Consider the following 20,505-nt stretch of genomic DNA (forward strand, 5'->3'; position numbering starts at 1 on the left):
GTATGTCCAGTGGAAACCTCGTATGAATCTGATCTCAGGTCAGAATGGGTTAATGGATGGTGTCAGGGCGTCCTAAATTTGGGTGCTACAAGATGACCATAGCACGGGCGCTCCCTCTTGGTGCTGTGGTGGGTGTCATCATAGCACGGGCGCTCCCTCTTGGTGCTGTGGTGGGTGTCACTCACGTTGGAGAAGTAGTCAGACAGGTATGACTGTCCCGAGAAGTAGTTTGGGAGGTACTGTATAACAATGACTCTTCTCTGTTTATCTGTTGTTGATTGTTATCGTGTATGTATATGAATGAACCTGGTTATTAAACAATGGTGCCATCATGCCCGTGCACGTGAATTGTGAGTGCGCTCTGTCAGCTTTAACAAACATGCACGCACACACGCACGCACGCACGCACGCACGCGCGCACACACACACACACACACACACACACACACACACACACATACACACACCTTTACCTCAAATCTTTGCTCCTGGAGGGGTCACTGGAAAAACATATTTTCAGATTGGGGTCCGCAGCCTGTCTTGGAGCATGTCTACAGGGTTTGATGAGGTCAGATCAACATATGGAATGTCAGAACAAGTGAGCTCCATACAGTAGATCTAAGGGTGGTATAGCGGGGACATTCTCTTGACTGTACAGGGTTCGATGAGGGCCTTTTTTCGCCGGCTGCCGGGCGCGGCTGGCTGCACTAATAACTTTGGGGCAGGCTCGTCTATAGAGTTTGAATGGACAGGTCCATTCAAACACCAGCATACCAGCATCAAAACACAACATGCTGGTATGCTGGTTATGCTGGTCATGCATGCTGGTTTTAACAGCAGGGCGGGCCTGTTGAGAGCTTTCGCGGGCTGCCGTGGGCTCTGCTGCACTAATAACTAACTTGTATAAACATTTGGAATGGGTACAGTTCAAGGGTAGTACAGGTCAATACAAAAACCAGAAAAAGCACTTAGAACAGGACGAATAACCCCTTTGAGATATGTATAGCATTTCCCACTCCTAAACGATACAATGAATGTAGCCTACAGTAGGCACGTTTACATTAGAGAGAGAAAAACAAGAAACAACGAAATAAATCAACTGTAATTTAGTAATCATGAATGACCATGTCGACTTCAACCAAAACAATATCAAATCTAAGAAAACAAACAAGAGAAAACACTACATTGACATATTAATATGACCCACGCAACGTAGGGGGGCGGTAATGCCCATAAAGTTGGTTGGCGGCCGCCACAAATGGAACAGACAGAAGCAGTGTTGCCATGTCCGCTTATTATAAGCGACTTTATGCTTGTTTTCTGTAAAGTTGCTTATACTTTAATTGGTAGTTAAAGTTGAGGTTTGCGTCGTTTTTGGGGGGCTTGTTTCTAAAGTGTGGTTGCTTATTTTGGGTTTGTTTTATAATGTTGTTTAAACCAGTGGTTGTTCTCAAACATTTTAATTTCAAGATTTTGATTGAAAACAGCAATGCTATTTTCACATTTCAATCAATGAATGAATCAATGATTGAATGAATGAATGAATCAATGAATCAATCAATCAATCAATCAATCAATATATTAATACATAAATCAATCAATCAATCAATCGATCTATCAATCAACCAAGCCCTAGCCTAGGGTCCTTAAAACAAGGCCCTTAATAAAGACTTCCCAAAACAAACTGGTCAGGTTACTACTTGGCCTCACTCTCCCAGGCCCGAACCCTGACTAGCCTGACTACCATGACTCCGCCGCTAGATGGAGAAGTATAGAGTACACAGGTTCCCCCCTCCTGCTCGGGGGGGAACCTGTGTACTCTCTAGTCTCTACTGCCCCATCTGACGAAGTCAGGTTACAAACCCACCTCACCCCTGCCCATTTTGACAGACTAGAATGGCTTAGGTTTGACGACAGAGTACAGCATCTTGCAATGCGTCTGGTCTACAAGATTCGCTACACCACCAAGATATCAATCAATCAATAAATCAATAAATCAATCAATCAAGTCGCTTCTTTTGGGTTTGTTTTCATAGACCTGGTTGCTTGTTTCTCTCGCAATAACCTGGCAGTGGCAACACCAGACAGAAGTTCCACACGGAACAGATTCAACAGAAGAAGAAGAAGTGTGGCGCGGGCAGATTCGAGCGTCTCTCTCTGAATTTTCTCGCATCTAATGAACTTTTAACTCTTATTACATTAAATTAACGGCAATAAATCATCAATCGAACCGTATAACAAATCAAGCCGCGGACGTTGAGACACCTCACCGAGTCATGACGTCGCGGTTGAACCGCTGCGGTTAAGAAGAAAAACACTAAAACACACAAACAGGAAAAGGTAAGGTTTGTTTTGGGTCTGTTAGCCTCGTTAGCATGCTAACTAAGCTATAACGCCAGTACAATAACAGAAACACGTAATTAAATCATTTTGTTTTAACGTTAACGTCCCATATTGATTATCAACCCGAATGTGGTGATGATAATATTACGTCGGGAGTCGAATTGATAATATTGATACATAATAAAATAATGACCGAGGAGTGAGCTAACGTTAGGTTAGCTAGCCTAAGCCGTTAGCCAAGATTACTTGGTTCTACCCACAGTGCCCACTGCCCAATATACTACAGCTGGTTAAAAAGGACAGATCTACAAGCCCTCAACATCGCGACGCGTTGAGAGCTTGTAGATCTGTCATTTTCGTTGGAGCAGTCTGTCCATGGAAGTGTCCATGTTTAGCTGGTTGTTGCATAACTGCATGGTCTTTTCACGGAAGGGTGAAACAACCGCCTGTCAAAATGTGACTGCCTTTCTGTGAAACCATACTATGAAATGAAAGATTATAATAATTATTTAGTTATGTGATCGCACTAAATACACTAAAGGCTGTTGTAAACTGTAAATAATGATCAATAAGTGCTATGTGAGCTCAAGAATATATTTTGTGAGGGCTCCTACTATACACCGGTTTAATGTTTGTCTTTTAGTTCAATGTTTGTTTTGTAAACGCCATTGACAATGAAGGGAAAACTTACGTCATAATGTGCCATTTACTTTACAGTACGTCATATTGTCTCTTTTAATGGAGTTTAATGTTTGTGTTTGCACCGTTTGCTTTACATCACCTAACCAACATGAGTTAGACTTTAATATATTAGCGCCCCTCACTTCACACGGGTGTGATTACAAAAAAATACAATTTGCCATTTTAAGCCCTTCTTAAACCCTATTTTATAGTACTTTCTACACACATTTATATATATCACTCATTCTTGAGATGACCCAAAATAGCACAGTGCCACTGGTACATATCTGAACTAATCTTCTCCTCCTACAGTGCCTGTCAATCACATTAATCCCTGACAATCCTCACATTAATCATCCTTCTTCAGCTTCAATGATGTTTTTCATACCAATCGTTGCATAAAAGCATCATGGTTTTGTTATACACACCCACGTACACACCCATGGTACTGTGCCAAGAGATGTTAACCTCAACCTCACCCTCTCCCACAGGGCAGCACACCTAAACCTAACCTTAACCCTCTCCCAACCCTTAACGCACCCCTCAACAACCTTAATCCTTAAACCTTAAAATTAAGTCCATGACATCAGAGACACTGGGCTCACTGCTACATTCTAAAAATATCTAAAACCACATATTACATACATAACGACCCCCATGAAAGTGTTCTAAAGCTTCTAAACGTCATTAACATATATATTTTTGCAAAAAGGGTGAAGTGTCCCTAATGAATGGTAGACTGCATCTTGGCATCTGCCCGTGTGAACTCACCATGACGGTGTCCCTCTATAAGCAGATGGAGGCCATGGAGGTGGACGTCGTCCAGCGGAGGGGGGAGCGTCGCCGTGCTGGTGGTCAGGCCCCCGGCCCCCAGCCAGCCGTGGGGCCCCCAGCCCCCCCAGCAGGGGGCCGGTCGTCACACACGGTGGTGATCGACTCTGGCAGCAGCACGGACATCGATGATGACGAGGAGGACGGGGGCGGCCCCTCGGTGGCGCCCCACGCAGCACGCCTCCCGACCACCTGGGCCTTCAGCCAGAGGGCGGAGACTAGAGACGTCCCTCCCATCAGGGCGGCCGCCAGAGCCGCGGCCACCCAGGTGACCACCAGGCGGAGGAGAGTCAGGTGAGCCAACTTGATTAGAAGAATGTTTGAAAACTGTAATTTTCAAACAGACATTTTTAGAATCTGATCTCAGGTCAAAATGGGATAACTCATTTAGGCCTGACGTTGAAATAATTAAAAAAAAGTCTTCTAGATCCTGACCTACGAGCTTGTAGGTCTGCTATTTTTGAAAAATCAAAGAACGACTGACACAGAAACATAGCTTTTTCAGAAAACTGTCAGGATGTAGAAGACATTTTTAGAATCTGATCTCGGGTCACTGAGCCGTTTTGATTGGTCCTAGGGATGTCAGTAACGGATAGTTTCCCAGCCGGTTAGCCGATAGGATTAACCGGGTCATTAACGGATAGTGGTTGATTTTATTTTTTAATAGGCTACCCCAAAAGTAATATGCATGTATAGGCTACATAATTAAAGTTGGTAGACGAATGGTATACATTTATTTATGCTCCTTTTTAAAAGACAAACAAAAAAGCAACATATCGTATCTGTATGATGTGCGTCTACAGTAGGTCCGCCGGTTCTAGTCCAAAACATAAATAAATCCAGTCCAGATCTGAGCAACCTATACCTATAAAGCCACTCGACGCATGGGCTAAGCCTTTTTTTTATTATTAAGGACGATCAGCATGCATGTCACCGTGTTCTGTTTGTTGACTTTTCGCTGACGAGAAAACCCTCAAACATCGATAGCACATGGCTAACTTGTTAGCCGTAAGCCGTGCCAGTGTGGAGACGGATAGGAGGAGGAGCAGGCGGGAGCGGCTGTAAACGTTCTCCCTCCAGTCCAAATGGCCAATAATGGATTTAATAATGTAGGTCTGACTACCGCAAAGCTACCGTTGTAGGCTTGTAGCCAACTAGCCATTGAAGTAAACAGAGGACTGTGGGACATTAAGGGGGCAAAAAACAGGCTGTTCATGCAGCCTGTAGTGTGACAAGCTGGGCGGCTCAAATAGCAATTTTAGGCATGTGTGCAACATGACAACTGTTTTAAAGTATTGTACCGTGACAACTACAGTATCTGTAATGTTTATGTTGTACTATTACTAAAAATGATCTAAAATAAAGGGATTTAAGATCAGAACACGCATTTAGTATTATTCAAATTAACCGTTAAAGCTGATAAAAAATATCCGGATGTTTCTTAACGGTCGGCTAACCGGTTAGCCGGTTAACCCCTGACATCCCTAATTGGTCCTGTGTTGTGTCTCGGCGTTCCTCCCCTCCCAGACAGGGCGTGAGGGTCCACTACCCCAGCCAGACGGCCAACGCCAACCCCTCCCGAGGCTTCCTGGACTTCCTCCTGCGGGCGCCGGCCGCCAACGTAGCAGAGCCGCCGGAGTCCGGAGGCAGCACCACGGAGCCCATGTCCGGAGGCAGCACCACGGAGCCCATGTCCGGAGGCAGCACCACGGAGCCCATGTCCGGCAGCACCACGGAGGTCAGCGACTCTGACGACGACGAGCAGCCCCCCGCCCCCCGCCACCACCCCGCGGCGGCGGGCACCGCCCCCCTGGTGGTGCCCCCCCCCGCGGGCGACCTGGCCCTGCCCCCCACCCTCCTGTATGAGCAGCACACCCCTCTGCTGTCACTACTGTACCCGGAGTTGTACACTGTAGCTCCCACTGCGGTCACTGTGAGGACCGAGGCTACACCACAGAGTGTTCAGGTGAGACAAGGTTGTGTTGTTGTTGTTTGTTGTTACATATATACGCTCATACAACCCACCGCTTATTTTTCCTTCATGGTGAATTGTTTTCCTTCTCAATGGGGTCAGCAACAGAAGGGTATCACTTGAAGATGGAGTGCCGTCATTTTTTTCCACCCTAAAACAGGATCATCAGGTCTTATTGTTATATAAGGAGGTATAATTTTTTCAAAAAAAGTGTACAGTATTTGTTAAAATGTTGTTTTTATGTGGACACGCCCACCAGTTCATTAAGTATGCCTGGTTTGCCTGGTGGGTGGTGATGGGTGGTGATCCACCTGAACTGAAGCCGCACCCACAGCTGTAGTTGTATGATAAAGGGGGAGGGGTTAGGGGAGGGGCTGATAGTGTGATGTCACTATATTACTGTTTACTTCATTGGCTCGTTTGACTGTCAAGGGTTCAGCCTCCAGGAAGAAACCCTAAATACAAAGTTAATACACCATTGCACATAAAAACGACTCCAGGGTGTCTAATGAAGTATGGTCACCTCATAGACACATGCAAAACTGGAAAAATACAAAAATTGTGGCACTCCCTCTTTAAAAAGTTTGCTCGCATCAGTTTTTGACATGATGACTGGTTTGAAGTGTAATTCAGCCTCTGTTTAATTCATCCTGCGTCTGTTTGCCTTGTCTTGTGTCTGTCCACCTCCAGACGTCGTCGTCCTCTGCAGCCTCGGCGCCAGCGGTGTCCGCCCCCGCCCCCTCCTCCTCCTCCGCGGTGGCGGTGGCGGCCCCCTCCCCTCTCCGCTCCTCTCAGGGGGGCGACGAGGACGGAGACAACAACTGCCCCGTCTGCTTTGAGCCCTTCACGTCGGCCGGAGTCCACCGGCTGGCCGCGCTGCGCTGCGGACACCTGTTTGGGTTCGCCTGCATCGACCGCTGGCTGAAGAGCCAGGGCCAGGCGGCCAAGTGCCCTCAGGTCAGTCAGGGTGTGGAACAGGGTTGTGTTTAGAGCCAGGGCCAGGCGGCCAAGTGCCCTCAGGTCAGTCAGGGTGTGGAACAGGGTTGTGTTTAGAGCCAGGGCCAGGCGGCCAAGTGCCCACAGGTCAGTCAGGGTGTGGAACAGGGTTGTGTTTAGAGCCAGGGCCAGGCGGCCAAGTGCCCTCAGGTCAGTCAGGGTGTGGAACAGGGTTGTGTTTAGAGCCAGGGCCAGGCGGCCAAGTGCCCACAGGTCAGTCAGGGTGTGGAACAGGGTTGTGTTTAGAGCCAGGGCCAGGCGGCAAAGTGCCCACAGGTCAGTCAGGGTTGTGTTTAGAGCCAGGGCCAGGCGGCAAAGTGCCCACAGGTCAGTCAGGGTGTGGAACAGGGTTGTGTTTAGAGCCAGGCGGCCAAGTGCCCACAGGTCAGTCAGGGTGTGGAACAGGGTTGTGTTTAGAGCCAGGGCCAGGCGGCCAAGTGCCCACAGGTCAGTCAGCGTGTGGAACAGGGTTGTGTTTAGAGCCAGGGCCAGGCGGCCAAGTGCCCACAGGTCAGTCAGTGTTGTGTTTCGTACCTTTTTCTTTTCACTGACGGAAACTAAATGGAAACTACATGAAAACTAAGCTACGATGACTAAAACTAAGACTAAATATACTGACAATTTCGTCGAATAAAAACTAGACTAAAATGTTAGGAAGGGACTAGGAAGGGACTTTACACTTGAAAATAGCCGATCTACGCATTGTGAACTTCATGATCATGATAACTGCTTTTTTATGTGTGTGATGTATTGCCATGCTTTTTGATCTTGCTTAATGTAAGTCGCTCTGGATTAAGAGCGTCTGATAAATGCCTAAATTGTAGACTGGTGCACTCTGTTATGGTGCTAATGTTCCCTCTTTTGACCTCCGTTTTAGCCACTTGGGGGTGTTAAAAGTAGATGTGGGACTGATCCGGGATGATGAGCCATCTAATTGGCTCATTGTCGTATCATAACGTGTTATATGAGACAATATAAATGGTGCATTTATATAGCGTCTTTATCCAAGGCTCTTTACATAGATGTGCATTACATTCACACATTCATTCACACACACATTCATACACCGATGGCGGCGGAAGCCATGCGAGGCACCAACCAGCACATCGGGAGCAATTTGGGGTTCAGTGTCTTGCCCAAGGACATGTAGACAGGAGTAGGAGCCGGGATTCGAACCACCTACCTCCTGAGCCACAGTATAGTGTATAATTATCGTTTGTATTTTTTTTGGTCCGCAGTGCAATAAGAAAGCCAAGCGCTCCGACGTGGTGCTCCTGTATGCACGCAAGCTCAAACCCCTGGACAACTCTGAGACGGAGAGCATGAAGAAGTGAGTATCACTAGACTAACACTAAAACATTAAACATAAACCATGGACAACTCTGAGACGGAGAGCATGAAGAAGTGAGTATCGCCGTTCATTTCTCTGCAGAAGCGCTTCAGCTTTACCTGAAACCGCATAGATCGGTCTCTATAGAGCCATTTAAGGGTGCTACTTATTCAAGGACTGCACCTGCTTTGCTTAGCCTTTATTATGTTATATAGATTATATTGCACTTTATTTAAAATCTTATTATCGTATTATTTCTTTGGATATGTTGCAGTGTTGATTTCGTCAACTAATGCTATGACAGTAAATGTTTGTCGACTACCTATTTTCACTGATGAAAACTAAATGGCAACTAAAGGAAGCTATGATGACTAAGACTAAAATATACTGACAATTTTGTCAACAAATAAAAACTAGACTAAAATATTAGGAAGGGACTAGTGGACAAGAGATCCAGTATAAGTAAAATACAAGTCATTTTACACTTGCTTGCTGAAAATAGCAGATCTACAAGCTCACAACGTGTGGCGTTGTAGATCGGCTATTTTCAGCAAGTGTAAAATCAGCCATTGCGACGGCATCAAGGCCCGCCAAAACACATTTCAGTCAACTAAAGCAACTGTAGATTTAGTCGACTAAAACTAGACTAACACTAAAACATTCCAGGTGACTAAAATGTGACTAAAACTAAAAAAAATAATAAAATTTGCTGTCAAAATCAACACTGATATGTTGTGATCTCTGAACACTGCAAACATCTGCGGACATGACAATCTCTCAACCCTGAACACTGCAAACACTGCAAACATCTTGCACTGTTGGCAAGAAGCGTTCAATCAGGCTTAAAGTCCACAGGCCTCTGGTTACCACAGTGGTCCTGAATGTTAAGAGGAGAGTGTTGTAAGGCTGTGGCAGGTCGTGGGAGGAGGAGGGGGAGGTCGCACACTTCTCTGAATGCTTGTAATGGTAATTAACCCATTTCGGCCTGACGTCGAAATTTAAAAAATGTCTTCAAAATCCTGACAGTTTTCTGAAAAACCTTATGTTTCTGTATCAGTGGTGCTCAATATTTCATGTCAAGGACCCCAACAATTATATGTAATATGCCTCCGCCCCCCCATCTGAAAATAGGTAGTTCCAGGGACCCCCCTCCCAGAAGCAAAGATTTGAGTTAAAACGTTCACTCTGTAATAATATATATTCAAAGATTCGAGGCACATTTTCACGATTTTTCTAAAAATAGCAGACCTACAAGCTCGTAGCGCGCCACTCGGTGGCGCGCTATGAGCTTGTAGATCTGCTATTTTTCAATAGCTAAATTATAACATAATTTAAAAACACCAAAAGGGGGTTTCCGCCCTGAATGGCTTAATGTGTAGTCTACCCTGACCACAGCCTTACAATGTCCTGAGCTGACCCCCAGACCTGGCAACCTCACCGTCCCAGCAGCGCTGTGCTGCTGATTTATAAAACACTTTTGTTTTCTAATTATATAATGATGATAACCCTATTGTTATTGCACTTATTACAATCAGTCTGCTCAGCAGCAGAACTAATGGAAGCGCTGGTTCTCTTAACCCATTCTGAACGGGAACCCATTTTGGGGTTAGCATCATGTTATGCTTTAGCTATTGAAAAATAGCAGATCTACAAGCTCGTAGCGCGCCACCGAGTGGCGCGCTACGAGCTTGTAGGTCTGCTATTTTTGAAAAATCAAAGAACGACCGTGACATTTTTAGAATCTGATCTCAGGTCAGAATGGGTTAATAAGACCAGTGTGTGTCCTGCAGTGGAAACCTCGTATGAATCTGATCTCGGGTCAGAATGGGTTAAACAGAGCGGTTTGAGGTCTTGAATTACAACGTTTTCTACTGCAGTGTGATTAGACCCCGAACTGCTATTAAATGTACCCAAAAGCAAAAACAAAACTAATGGTTTCATTTCCTTACGCCTTACTTGAATTAAATTATTCAATTTATTTATGCCCGGTGCGTCCAGCGCTCGGGGGAAAACAGCAGGGAGTGTTGATCAAATTAATAGAAATAGAATAGAAGTGTTTGGTTACTGCGTTCTCGCTTCAAACTGTTTTAAAAAAAACATTCTTGAGAGCAAGGTTTAGTTAAATTACTTTGTGTGTCTTTGTTCACATAGCTGCCATGCATACCATTAACAACCTATTTCATTAATCATTATGCTTTATGTAGTAGCATACAGTGGCGGAAACTCCGTGGGTTCAGAGGCGCGACTGAACCCCCTGGCATTTTGGCAAAAGCGCGACTGAACCCACTGGCATTTTGGCTAAATATATCAATATGCAGTATATGCACCCACTGTCCATTGAAATTTCCCTTCCCCAGTGGTCATGTTGTCATGCACGTAGTCACATACCTTTAGGGGGTTGGGGGCGCTTGGGCAAGAAGGTGTAGGTGTTGGTACCAACCGAAAAAACAAAACTCGTTTTTTTTCCACCGCTGGGGGGGGGGGGGCTGCATGAACCCCCTGCCGTTATAAGAACTTTCCGCCACTGGTAGCATATGACATGTTTCATGATTCTGAATCCATTCCTCCATTCCAAGTAGCCATAGATATAATAGATAGAAAGAAACGTGCGCAATTGTGACCAAGGAAGCTGAACGCGGAAGTGTTGGCTGCATATAGGCCCATTGCGCATGTTTCTGTCCTTCCAGGGAGCAACATGGAGTCCACTGTACGGTCTTCATGTTTCTGTCCTTCCAGGGAGCAACATGGAGTCCACTGTACGGTCTTCATGTTTCTTTCCTTCCAGGGAGCAACATGGAGTCCACTGTACGGTCTTCGCTTCCTAACCTTATTTAGAGTGGTTATGGGTGAAAGAAGGCGATTGGTTGAGTGACGTCGTGTGTTTTGTCTCCTCCTACAGGTCGCTGGAGGACGAGCAGAGTCTCCGGAGGAGGGCGGAGCTGGAGTCTGCTCAGTGCCGTCTGCAACTACAGGTCATGACGGACGAATGTGGCAAACTGCGACGGCAGCTGCAGGTACGGCAGGCACGCTGAGCTGGGTCCCTGAACACCTGATCGGGGTTGGGTCCCTGAACACCTGATCGGAGCACCTCTAATGTTTTGCCAAAGTTGAATTCCTGGTATGTGCCTCATAGCTGGGTGTTTGTCTTGTAAATGTTGGTCTAGGAGCTGAAGACGTTGATGAGCCAGGCCAACAGCGGCTCCTCTTCGTCCTCCCAGCATCCCTCCATGCTCCTGGGTCAGTCCCAGAGATCCGGGGACGCCTCCCGGAGCGCCCAGGGGGCCCAGTACAAGTTCAACAAGGCTGTGTTGGTGTCCCAGACGGGAGGCTGCAGGGTGCTGGCCTACTGCGAGCCGCTCAGCTGTCTCCTGGCCTCCCAGAACTCTCCGCACAGCACCCTCGTTCCTGGTAAAAAAACTAAACGAAAAAACAATAGGTGCTGAGAATCTCTCTCTCTCTCTCTCTCTCTCTCTCTACTGTAGTTTCATAATAAAACGTAAGATAATGGTTTAGATACAAGTACAACGACCGATGCCATATTTTTGGGTCCGATGCCGATGTTTTGCACCGATGTTTCGTAATCAATTAAAATAATAAAAAATACATTTTAAAAACTTCTAAACATCAAAATATGTTTTTTTTAATTCAATTAACAATAGAATACATTGAATACATTTAAATAAAATGTTTTGGCACATAAGGCATTTTTTTCAAAATGAAATGATATGCCCTCCTATTATTCAGCTATTAGTGTAGATGTCTGTCCTACAAAAAGATTAAACTCTCATTGACAATTTTATGTCATAGCAATGAGCTATAGCTATATATATTCATGAGCAATAGACATCATAATCACCATTACTAATCACCAGACTTTAATATATTAGCACTTCACACAGGTGTGATTTTTTTTTTAGTTGGATGTAGGATAGGCTTCAAAGAATAGAGCAGTCATACTATTAATATTGTTTGTTGTGGCTGAAATACACAAGGCTGAAATACACAGCATATCTAAATAGCAAATAATGTACAAATGCCTTTTAGACATTTAAATTCAATGAAGGTTTTGTTTTTGTGGTTTAACCTGTAAACCTTATAGAAATGGTAATGGTATGCAGTCAGTGATGTAAATAGGTTTTCAATGTTAAAAATATATAATAATAATTAAAAAAAAAATATATATATATATATATATATATATGATGTAAAATATAATAGTTGTCTCTGTTCCCTGTAGTCCCTCACTATAGAGCGCCGCAGTCCCCGCCCCCTTTCAGAAAAGCGAGTGGCCCAGGAAGTGAAAGCCCCATGCATTCTCCCATCGGCACTTTTAATATAATTTATTTAAAGACTGTTACGCCGCGGACAAAGCCAATTCGGATCGTGACGAATCATGACAATGAACACAATATTTTGGGACGATCAAATCATTAGAAAGAAGAAAAGAAAGTCAGGAGACAACACTATTTGTTTTATTTTTCGTCTTATAAATTATTTGATCGGCCCAAAATATTGTGTTCATTGTCATGATTCGTCACGATCCGAATTGGCTTTGTCCGCGGCGTAACCGTCTTTAAATAAATTATATTAAAAGTGCCGATGGGAGAATGCATGGGGCTTCCACTTCCTGGGCCACTCGCTTTTCTGAAAGGGGGCGGGACTGCGGCGCTCTATAAGGAAGGATTAGCCAGCACCACACACAACAGTCACACGTTTTAGGGTGAAATGTACAGGCTCACCGTCTTAGCTGCTACTGCCACGTGCCTGCTGGCAACCAATATGCACATGACTTCCAATCAACTTGGAACAAGGACACTCACACAAGGATTATAGTTTGTATTGTGCTGCGATGGAACAATCTTTGACCTTGACGTGTCAAACGTCAAAATTATAACAATTAAAAGGATCAATGCTCCACCCAGGCTGCGGCGTGAAGAAGATCAGTGCGGTGAACATGAAGGCCAGCCAGTACGTCCCCATCCACGCCAAGCAGATCCGAGGCCTGGCCTTCAACAGACAGGCCGACAGCCTGATGCTGTCCGCCTCGCTGGACAACACCATCAAACTGACCAGGTATTTACACAGGACAACACCATCAAACTGACCAGGTATAAACACAGGACAACACCATCAAACTGACCAGGTATAAACACAGGACAACACCATCAAACTGACCAGGTATAAACACAGGACAACACCATCAAACTGACCAGGTATAAACACAGGACAACACCATCAAACTGACCAGGTATAAACACAGGACAACACCATCAAACTGACCAGGTATAAACACAGGACAACACCATCAAACTGACCAGGTATAAACACAGGACAACACCATCAAACTGACCAGGTAGGAGTAAGAAACGCCACACACAGGTGGAGTGCAGATCAGGTGCTGTTGTCTTTTTCCTACAACCAGCAATGTCCGTGTACAACACCTATGTTTCACCCATGTATGTGACGTTAATGAGCACCAGTATGACTTATTAGTACCAGTAGGGGGCGCCAGAAACGGAGAGAGGGATAGTGCTGCTAATGAGAGAGAGAGAGAGTGGCGCTGAGAACCGGTTCCACTCTTGGCTTATTATAGCTCTTCGTCACTGGTCACTACTTCAAACGCACGCCGGTAAAAATGGCAGATATAGTACATATGCTCACAAGTCACAACTGTGTGTGTGTGTGAATGCAGCTTAATGACCAACACGGTGGTGCAGACCTACAACACGGGCAAGCCGGTGTGGAGCTGCTGCTGGTCTCTGGACAACAACAACTACGTCTACGCCGGTCTGCTGAACGGAGCCGTGCTGGTCTACGACACCCGAGACACCTCCACGCACGTCCACGAGCTGCAGCCGCTGCGCTCCAGGTGAGGTCACTGTCCTGTTAACATGTCCATGAGCTGCAGCCGCTGCGCTCCAGGTGAGGTCACCGTCCTGTTAACATGTCCACGAGCTGCAGCCGCAGCGCTCCAGGTGAGGTCACCGTCCTGTTAACATGTCCACGAGCTGCAGCCGCTACGCTCCAGGTGGGTCACCGTCCTGTTAACATGTCCACGAGCTGCAGCCTCAGGGCTCCAGGTGAGTCACCGTCCTGTTAACATGTCCACTAGCTGCAGCCGCAGGGCTCCAGGTGAGGTCACTGTCCTGTTAACATGTCCACGAGCTGCAGCCTCAGCGCTCCAGGTGGGTCACCGTCCTGTTAACATGTCCACTAGCTGCAGCCTCAGCGCTCCAGGTGAGGTCACCGTCCTGTTAACATGTCCACTAGCTGTAGCCTCAGGGCTCCAGGTGGGTCACCGACTCACCGTCCTGTTAAAACCTCCTTATGGCCACCCTAATTAACAGTGGATTGTGCCTTCTACCTGCACTATTCATATGTTTAATTTGTCGCGCATGCGATTTTAGGTACCGTAGATTACATCGGCCGTTAGCCAAACAAGCTAAAGGTTGCTACATTTTGCTACATTTAGCCCCCGATTACAGGGAATTAAACGATTACGTCAATAGCGTCAGCGGCCATGAGGGATTTATTGATTCAGTACATCAATAGCCATGATAAGAGAGTTAAAACACACCCCGCCAGGATTAATTAATATTTTTTCCCCGTTTGATATCAATGAAAAAGTGCTAGGACGACTGTGTACACGTCCTCGCAATCCATTGGTTGGATTAGCTAGGACGGCTCCACACGGCGTACGGAACGAATGTGTTAATCCGTTCGCCACTACATCTACATCTCTCCATGTTTTTCCATAACTCAATGCCAGTACAGTACAGTACAGTAATGCACCACAGCTCATGTACTGTATGTTTCTCTCCCTCCAGGTGCCCGGTGGCGTCCCTGTGCTTCGTCCCCCGGGCGGCCTCCAGCAGCTTCCCCTGCGGGGGGCTGATCGTGGGGACCCTGGAGGGGGCCTACTTCTGGGAGCAGGTGGACGGGACCACCTTCAAGCCCCACATGCTGCCCCTGGAGACCAGCGGCTGCACCGACATCCAGGTGGAGACGGAGAGCCGCCACTGCCTGGTCACCTACCGGCCAGGTGAGAGAGAGAGAGAGAGAGAGAGATAGACACTGTCTGGTCACCTACCGGCCAGGTGAGAGAGAGAGAGAGAGAGAGACACTGTCTGGTCACCTACCGGCCAGGTGAGACAGAGAGAGAGAGAGAGAGACACTGTCTGGTCACCTACCGGCCAGGTGAGAGAGAGAGAGAGAGAGACACTGCCTGGTCACCTACCGGCCAGGTGAGACAGAGAGAGAGAGAGACACACTGTCTGGTCACCTACCGGCCAGGTGAGACAGAGAGAGAGAGAGACACACTGTCTGGTCACCTACCGGCCAGGTGAGAGAGAGAGAGAGAGAGAGAGAGAGAGAGAGAGAGACACTGTCTGGTCACCTACCGGCCAGGTGAGAGAGAGAGAGAGAGAGAGACACACTGTCTGGTCACCTACCGGCCAGGTGAGAGAGAGAGAGAGAGAGAGAGAGACACACTGTCTGGTCACCTACCGGCCAGGTGAGAGAGAGAGAGAGAGAGAGAGAGAGAGAGACACACTGTCTGGTCACCTACCGGCCAGGTGAGAGAGAGAGAGAGAGAGAGAGAGAGACACACTGCCTGGTCACCTACCGGCCAGGTGAGAGAGAGAGAGAGACACTGTCTGGTCACCTACCGGCCAGGTGAGAGAGAGAGAGATCCAGAACCGTGCTTCTGTTTTATATAAATGTAGTGTACTACTAAGGAAGGGGGGGGGGGGGGGTCCCTGCTTCATCTTTTTTAGTCTGTTATTTAACGTTAAATGGCTGAACTACAAGCTCACAACGTGTAAACTGTAAACGTGTTTATACAGCTAATTTCAGCATGCAACCAAATGACTTATACTGGATCTCTTGTCCACTACTCCCTAACATTTTGGTCTAGTTTTTAGCTGTTGACGAAATTGTCAATACATTTAGCCTTAGTTTTAGTCATCGTAGCTTAGTTTTCATTTAGTTTTCGTCAGTGAAAAAAGGTATAAACTGAAAATAGCTGATCGCTGAAGTGTAAAATCAGTCATTGCGACAGCTTCAAGGCCCGCCAAAATACATTTTAGTCGACTAAATCAACTGTAGATTTAGTCGACTAAAATCTCATGACATTTAGTCGACTTAAAAACTAGACTAACTAAAACATTCCAGGTGACTAAAATGCGACGACAACTAGATAAACTATTCAAGAGACTACGACTAAAACTAAAATCAAAATGTGCTGCCATAAAAACCAACCCTGCCTCCTCCATCCTCCGCCTCTCTCTCTCTCTCCCAGGGCGCTCCCACCCGGGCGTGCGCAGCGTGCTGATGGAGCTCCAGCAGACCCATGTGGCCCACCAGGAGGCGCTGTGCTCCTGCAACCCGGTCCAGACCTTCAGCGCCGGAGCCTCCTGCAAGCTGCTCACCAAGAACGCCGTGTTCAGCAGCCCGGCGGGGGACGGCTCCACGCTGGTGTGTGTGGGAGACGAGGCCAGCAACTCCACCTTGGTGAGAACTACACACTGTGTGTGTGTGTGTGTGTGTGTGTGTGTGTGCACGAGTGTGTGTGTGTGTGTGTGTGTGTGTGTGCGTGCGAGCGTGGCCGGTTAAAACGGTAACAAGACAACTCACCCCGTTTCTGTTTTCCTCCCAGAATTTCCCCCAGTGAGGGGTTGGTGGGAGAGGCTGGACAGCAGACGGCTGGACTTTGAATTTCTCTAACTATAAACTTTCATGACAGCAGAACAGCTTAAGTACAAATATAATTTATGAAAACTTAAGCTACTACAGTGAAGTCTGTTCACAGAAGTTGTTGTAGGATATGTGGGGATTATCTGACGAGGTACCATTTGAGTGGGCAAAACCTTACATAATACTAAATAATACTAAATTGTTTATAGGGTCAATATGAGTAAAATAATATAGCCTTTCCACAGGAGTATGTTTTTATATTTTTCCAAAAAGAATACAAACAGCCAATAGCATATTACAAAGTTATCCCCCTCACTGGTGAAAATTCCAGGAGGAAAAAACGGGCAAGCACCGGGGTGAGTTGTCCAGTATTAAAAACTAACCCCTTGGCTTCCTTCTCGGTCGTTGGACCAAACACATCCACCCGTGATGATATAAGTGCATGCTGGAAATGCTGGCTGAGTGTGTTTGGGTCCAGAAGCAGAATATTTAGTCTGGAAATGCCTGGGCATTTTTCTGTGTACTGTAGATTTGTCTTGTGGTTTTGATGAAGGGCTAAAACTATGCAGTTAATGAAGGGCTAAACTATGCAGTTAAGAGTGGTTCATATTTTATGAACCACTTCCAACCTGGCATCCATATGTTGGCCATGTAATTGTGGGTGGAAATATCAATAAAAACAAACCGTGCCATGATCTTGTATGATCGGCTATTTTCGTACGCAATGCATTTAGAGCTTAACCCATTCTGACCTGAGATCAGATTCATACGAGGTTTCCACTGGACACACACTGGTCTGATTAACCCATTCTGACCTGAGATCAGATTCTAGAAAAATGTCAGTCGTTCTTCGATTTTTCAAAAATAGCAGACCTACAAGCTCGTAGCGCGCCACTCGGTGGCGCGCTATGAGCTTGTAGATCTGCTATTTTTCAATAGCTAAAGCACAACATGATGCCAAAATGGGTTTTGGCATCAATGGGTTCCCGGTCAGAATGGGTTAACTCATTCTGGGCGGGATTTGGTGTTTTTAAGCATTATATGTTATACTTTAGCTATTGAAAAATAGCAGATCTACAAGCTCATAGAGCGCCACGAGCTTGTAGGTCTGCTATTTTTGAAACATTGTGAAAATGTGGCGCAAATCTTTGAATACCGGTGTGTGTGTATATATTCTTTCAGAGCGAACGTTTTGAACTCAAATCTTTGCTTCTGGGGGGGTCCCTTCTGGGGGGGTCCCTTCTGGGGGGGTCCCTGGAACAACATATTTTCAGATGGGGGGCGGCGGCCAAATACAGATATTTTTGGGGGTCCTGAAACTGTTTCAGATAACAGATTTAGAAGACATTTGTACAATCTTTTCTCGGGTCTAAATGGCGGTTGAGTGGTTAAGGATAGAACCTGCAGATTTAGACTGGATACTTTATTAACAGTTTGTAAAAAAAAAAAGCCCATAATGTTGGGGTCCTTTTTGCGGTCCTGTGTATTCACTGAGCTATGACGTTCTTTATAAAACTCTTGACATTTCGATTCGGCAAAAGAAACACTCTATAAACTAAAGCAATGATTATGGGGATCTGGAGTAATTTAGGAGGTCACAGCCATTCACACGCCCTTTAAAGGCAGGTGCTGAACTCAATCAGAAACTGATGAAAAGCAAAAAGACGGCTTTGCACACTGTAGCTCCCTTCTATGACTTCCTGGCGTCTTTTATGGTACCTCATAAAAGTGACGTTTCGACTGGCACTATGCTCTTCTTCTGACTCGAGTCTAAAGAGGAAACGTCACTTTTATGACCTAAGTTGATTGAGGCCACAGTAAAGTCATAGACGGGAAGCTTCAGTGTGCATACCGGTCTTCTGCTTTTGATTAATATATAGAGCATTTTAACCCATTTAGACCCGATGACGATTCTACAAATGTCTTCTAAATCTGAAATACCTCATGTTTCTGTGTCAGTGGTTCTCAAACTATTTCATGTCAAGAACCCCAGAAATTCTATGTAATTGGCCGGGCTTTTTACGGGCTGAAAGAGTGGCTTTTACAGTTGTTTCACGGTCATCATACAAGAATGTAAGCCAATGACACATTTTGAATTATCAATTTCTAATCATTGGAGCAATTATTGATTTCCGTCCACCTTTTTGGAGTTGCATCATGGCAAGATAAACAACCCAAACCTCTACCAAAGCGTTCTTGCCATTTTAACACTTATTTTAACAAAGTGTGTGCGCTTGAAAACTCGCAACAGGCAGGACAGTCATTGTGCCAGGCACCTCAATTACATGAGGTTGCAGCTGTGGGGAATTTGTCCTTGCGCCAAAACAATGAACAAAAGCTGTGCAATATCTCATGAATCAGAATCACATTATTGAGAGAGGATCTGTGAAGTGGGTTTCTAATAGTGCTGGGCAGAATTGTACACGAGTTGTATTGATTGATTCATTGAAATATGTATTAACACTAGCATGTCTGAGAGGTCATTTTGACCGTTTATTTCCTCTTCATTCCCTGTCCTCTCCTAGGTGTGGGATGCGGGGTCCGGCGCCCTCCTCCAGAAGCTGCCCGCCGACCTGCCGGTGTTGGACATCAGCCCCTTCGCCGTTAACGGAGACCACTACCTCGCCTCCCTCACGGAGAAGATGCTCAAAGTCTACAAGTGGGAGTGAACACTTCGTCTGATTAAAATGAACCAAACTGCTGCGGATAACGACTAGACTTGCATATGAACATTGCGTCTATACAGTCGTGCAGAGAGTGCCTATTTCCCCCAAAAACGTTTACATTCATGGACATTTTGTTTGACTGTTAACCCACGCACAACACTGGCATTACTTTTCATTCATTTAGAAAATGGCAGATATACGAGGCTCACAGTGCGTCGCAATACGCCGTTTGTCCTAAGACTAAATATATATATATATAGAGGGCTAAAGTGGTTCATCTGAAACAAATCCACAGGGCATACAGCACCTCTCATGAAGCCAGCCATCGCAGCCACACAAAAGAGGGCCGCTTGCGACGGTGAGAAGTCTACGGTGTTACTGTGTCGATTGAAATTTCACAGTGGTAGAACTTTGGGTTTTGAGAGACACAAGCTGCATACCTCCATGCAGATTCCAACTGCCCCAAGGAGGGACGTGCTGCCGGAGTCACAGACAGTGTAAGGCTTTCTTTTTAATTGTTTGCCACATTTTGTGGTCTTTGATGTTGTTTGTGCTGTATGTGATGTTGAGAGGTCGTGTGTGTGTGATCTTGAACGTTTCTATCGTCATAGGATGGTCTTGGGTCCAACAAAGCAACTGTTTTAATTCAGTTGTTTTCCAGATTTTATTTTTAAAGACCTTTATTGTGTATATATGCATATATATATATATGTTCATTTGCTACGGCAAATGTTTGTCATTTTAAAAGTTATTAAATATGTTGATTTTTACTTTTCCTTCGTCTGTCTTTGGTTGGAAGTTCTGCTATGATGTTCCTGAAAAACTGTCAGGTCTTTTTTTTTTTTTTTTTTTTAACTTCCACCTGAGTTTTGTGACTAATGAATGATATCCAAAGCTGAGCTGAAATATCACAATAATTTTAACAAATGTATTCATTTATGTTTGCAGATATATTAGCTCACAGTGCATCACGTTGTGCTACGCTGTGAGTT

General features: G+C 45.6%; 1 protein-coding gene across 2 annotated transcripts; it reads left to right on the forward strand.

The window, feature by feature from the left end:
• The first annotated feature begins 2,137 nt into the window (after positions 1 to 2,137).
• Positions 2,138 to 20,283, forward strand: rfwd3 (ring finger and WD repeat domain 3). 2 transcript variants are annotated; one of them, XM_080761514.1, is made up of 13 exons: positions 2,138 to 2,340; positions 3,818 to 4,149; positions 5,383 to 5,501; positions 5,556 to 5,821; positions 6,518 to 6,784; positions 8,062 to 8,153; positions 11,053 to 11,167; positions 11,318 to 11,561; positions 13,076 to 13,226; positions 13,846 to 14,022; positions 14,981 to 15,195; positions 16,453 to 16,664; positions 19,373 to 20,283. In XM_080761514.1, exons 2-13 carry the CDS (start codon positions 3,821 to 3,823, stop codon positions 19,514 to 19,516), a joined length of 2,331 nt encoding a protein of 776 aa, XP_080617640.1. In that variant the 5' UTR covers positions 2,138 to 2,340; positions 3,818 to 3,820; the 3' UTR covers positions 19,517 to 20,283. The 2 variants fall into 2 exon arrangements, with proteins under 2 accessions (XP_080617640.1, XP_080617639.1); XM_080761513.1 differs by having other exon boundaries at positions 3,821 to 4,149.
• The last annotated feature ends 222 nt before the right edge of the window (positions 20,284 to 20,505 follow it).

Source organism: Protomyctophum bolini (genome assembly GCF_963924005.1).
Source record: "Protomyctophum bolini genome assembly, chromosome: 4".
Lineage (NCBI taxonomy): Eukaryota > Metazoa > Chordata > Actinopteri > Myctophiformes > Myctophidae > Protomyctophum > Protomyctophum bolini.

Excerpts from the sequence above, each read along its gene's own strand:
- rfwd3 (XM_080761514.1), top strand. The coding sequence starts at position 3,821 with ATGGAGGCCATGGAGGTGGACGTCGTCCAGCGGAGGGGGGAGCGTCGC. Across the intron at positions 4,150-5,382 it reads ACCAGGCGGAGGAGAGTCAG|ACAGGGCGTGAGGGTCCACT; the intron begins GTGAGCCAACTT and ends CTCCCCTCCCAG. Across the intron at positions 11,168-11,317 it reads AACTGCGACGGCAGCTGCAG|GAGCTGAAGACGTTGATGAG; the intron begins GTACGGCAGGCA and ends ATGTTGGTCTAG.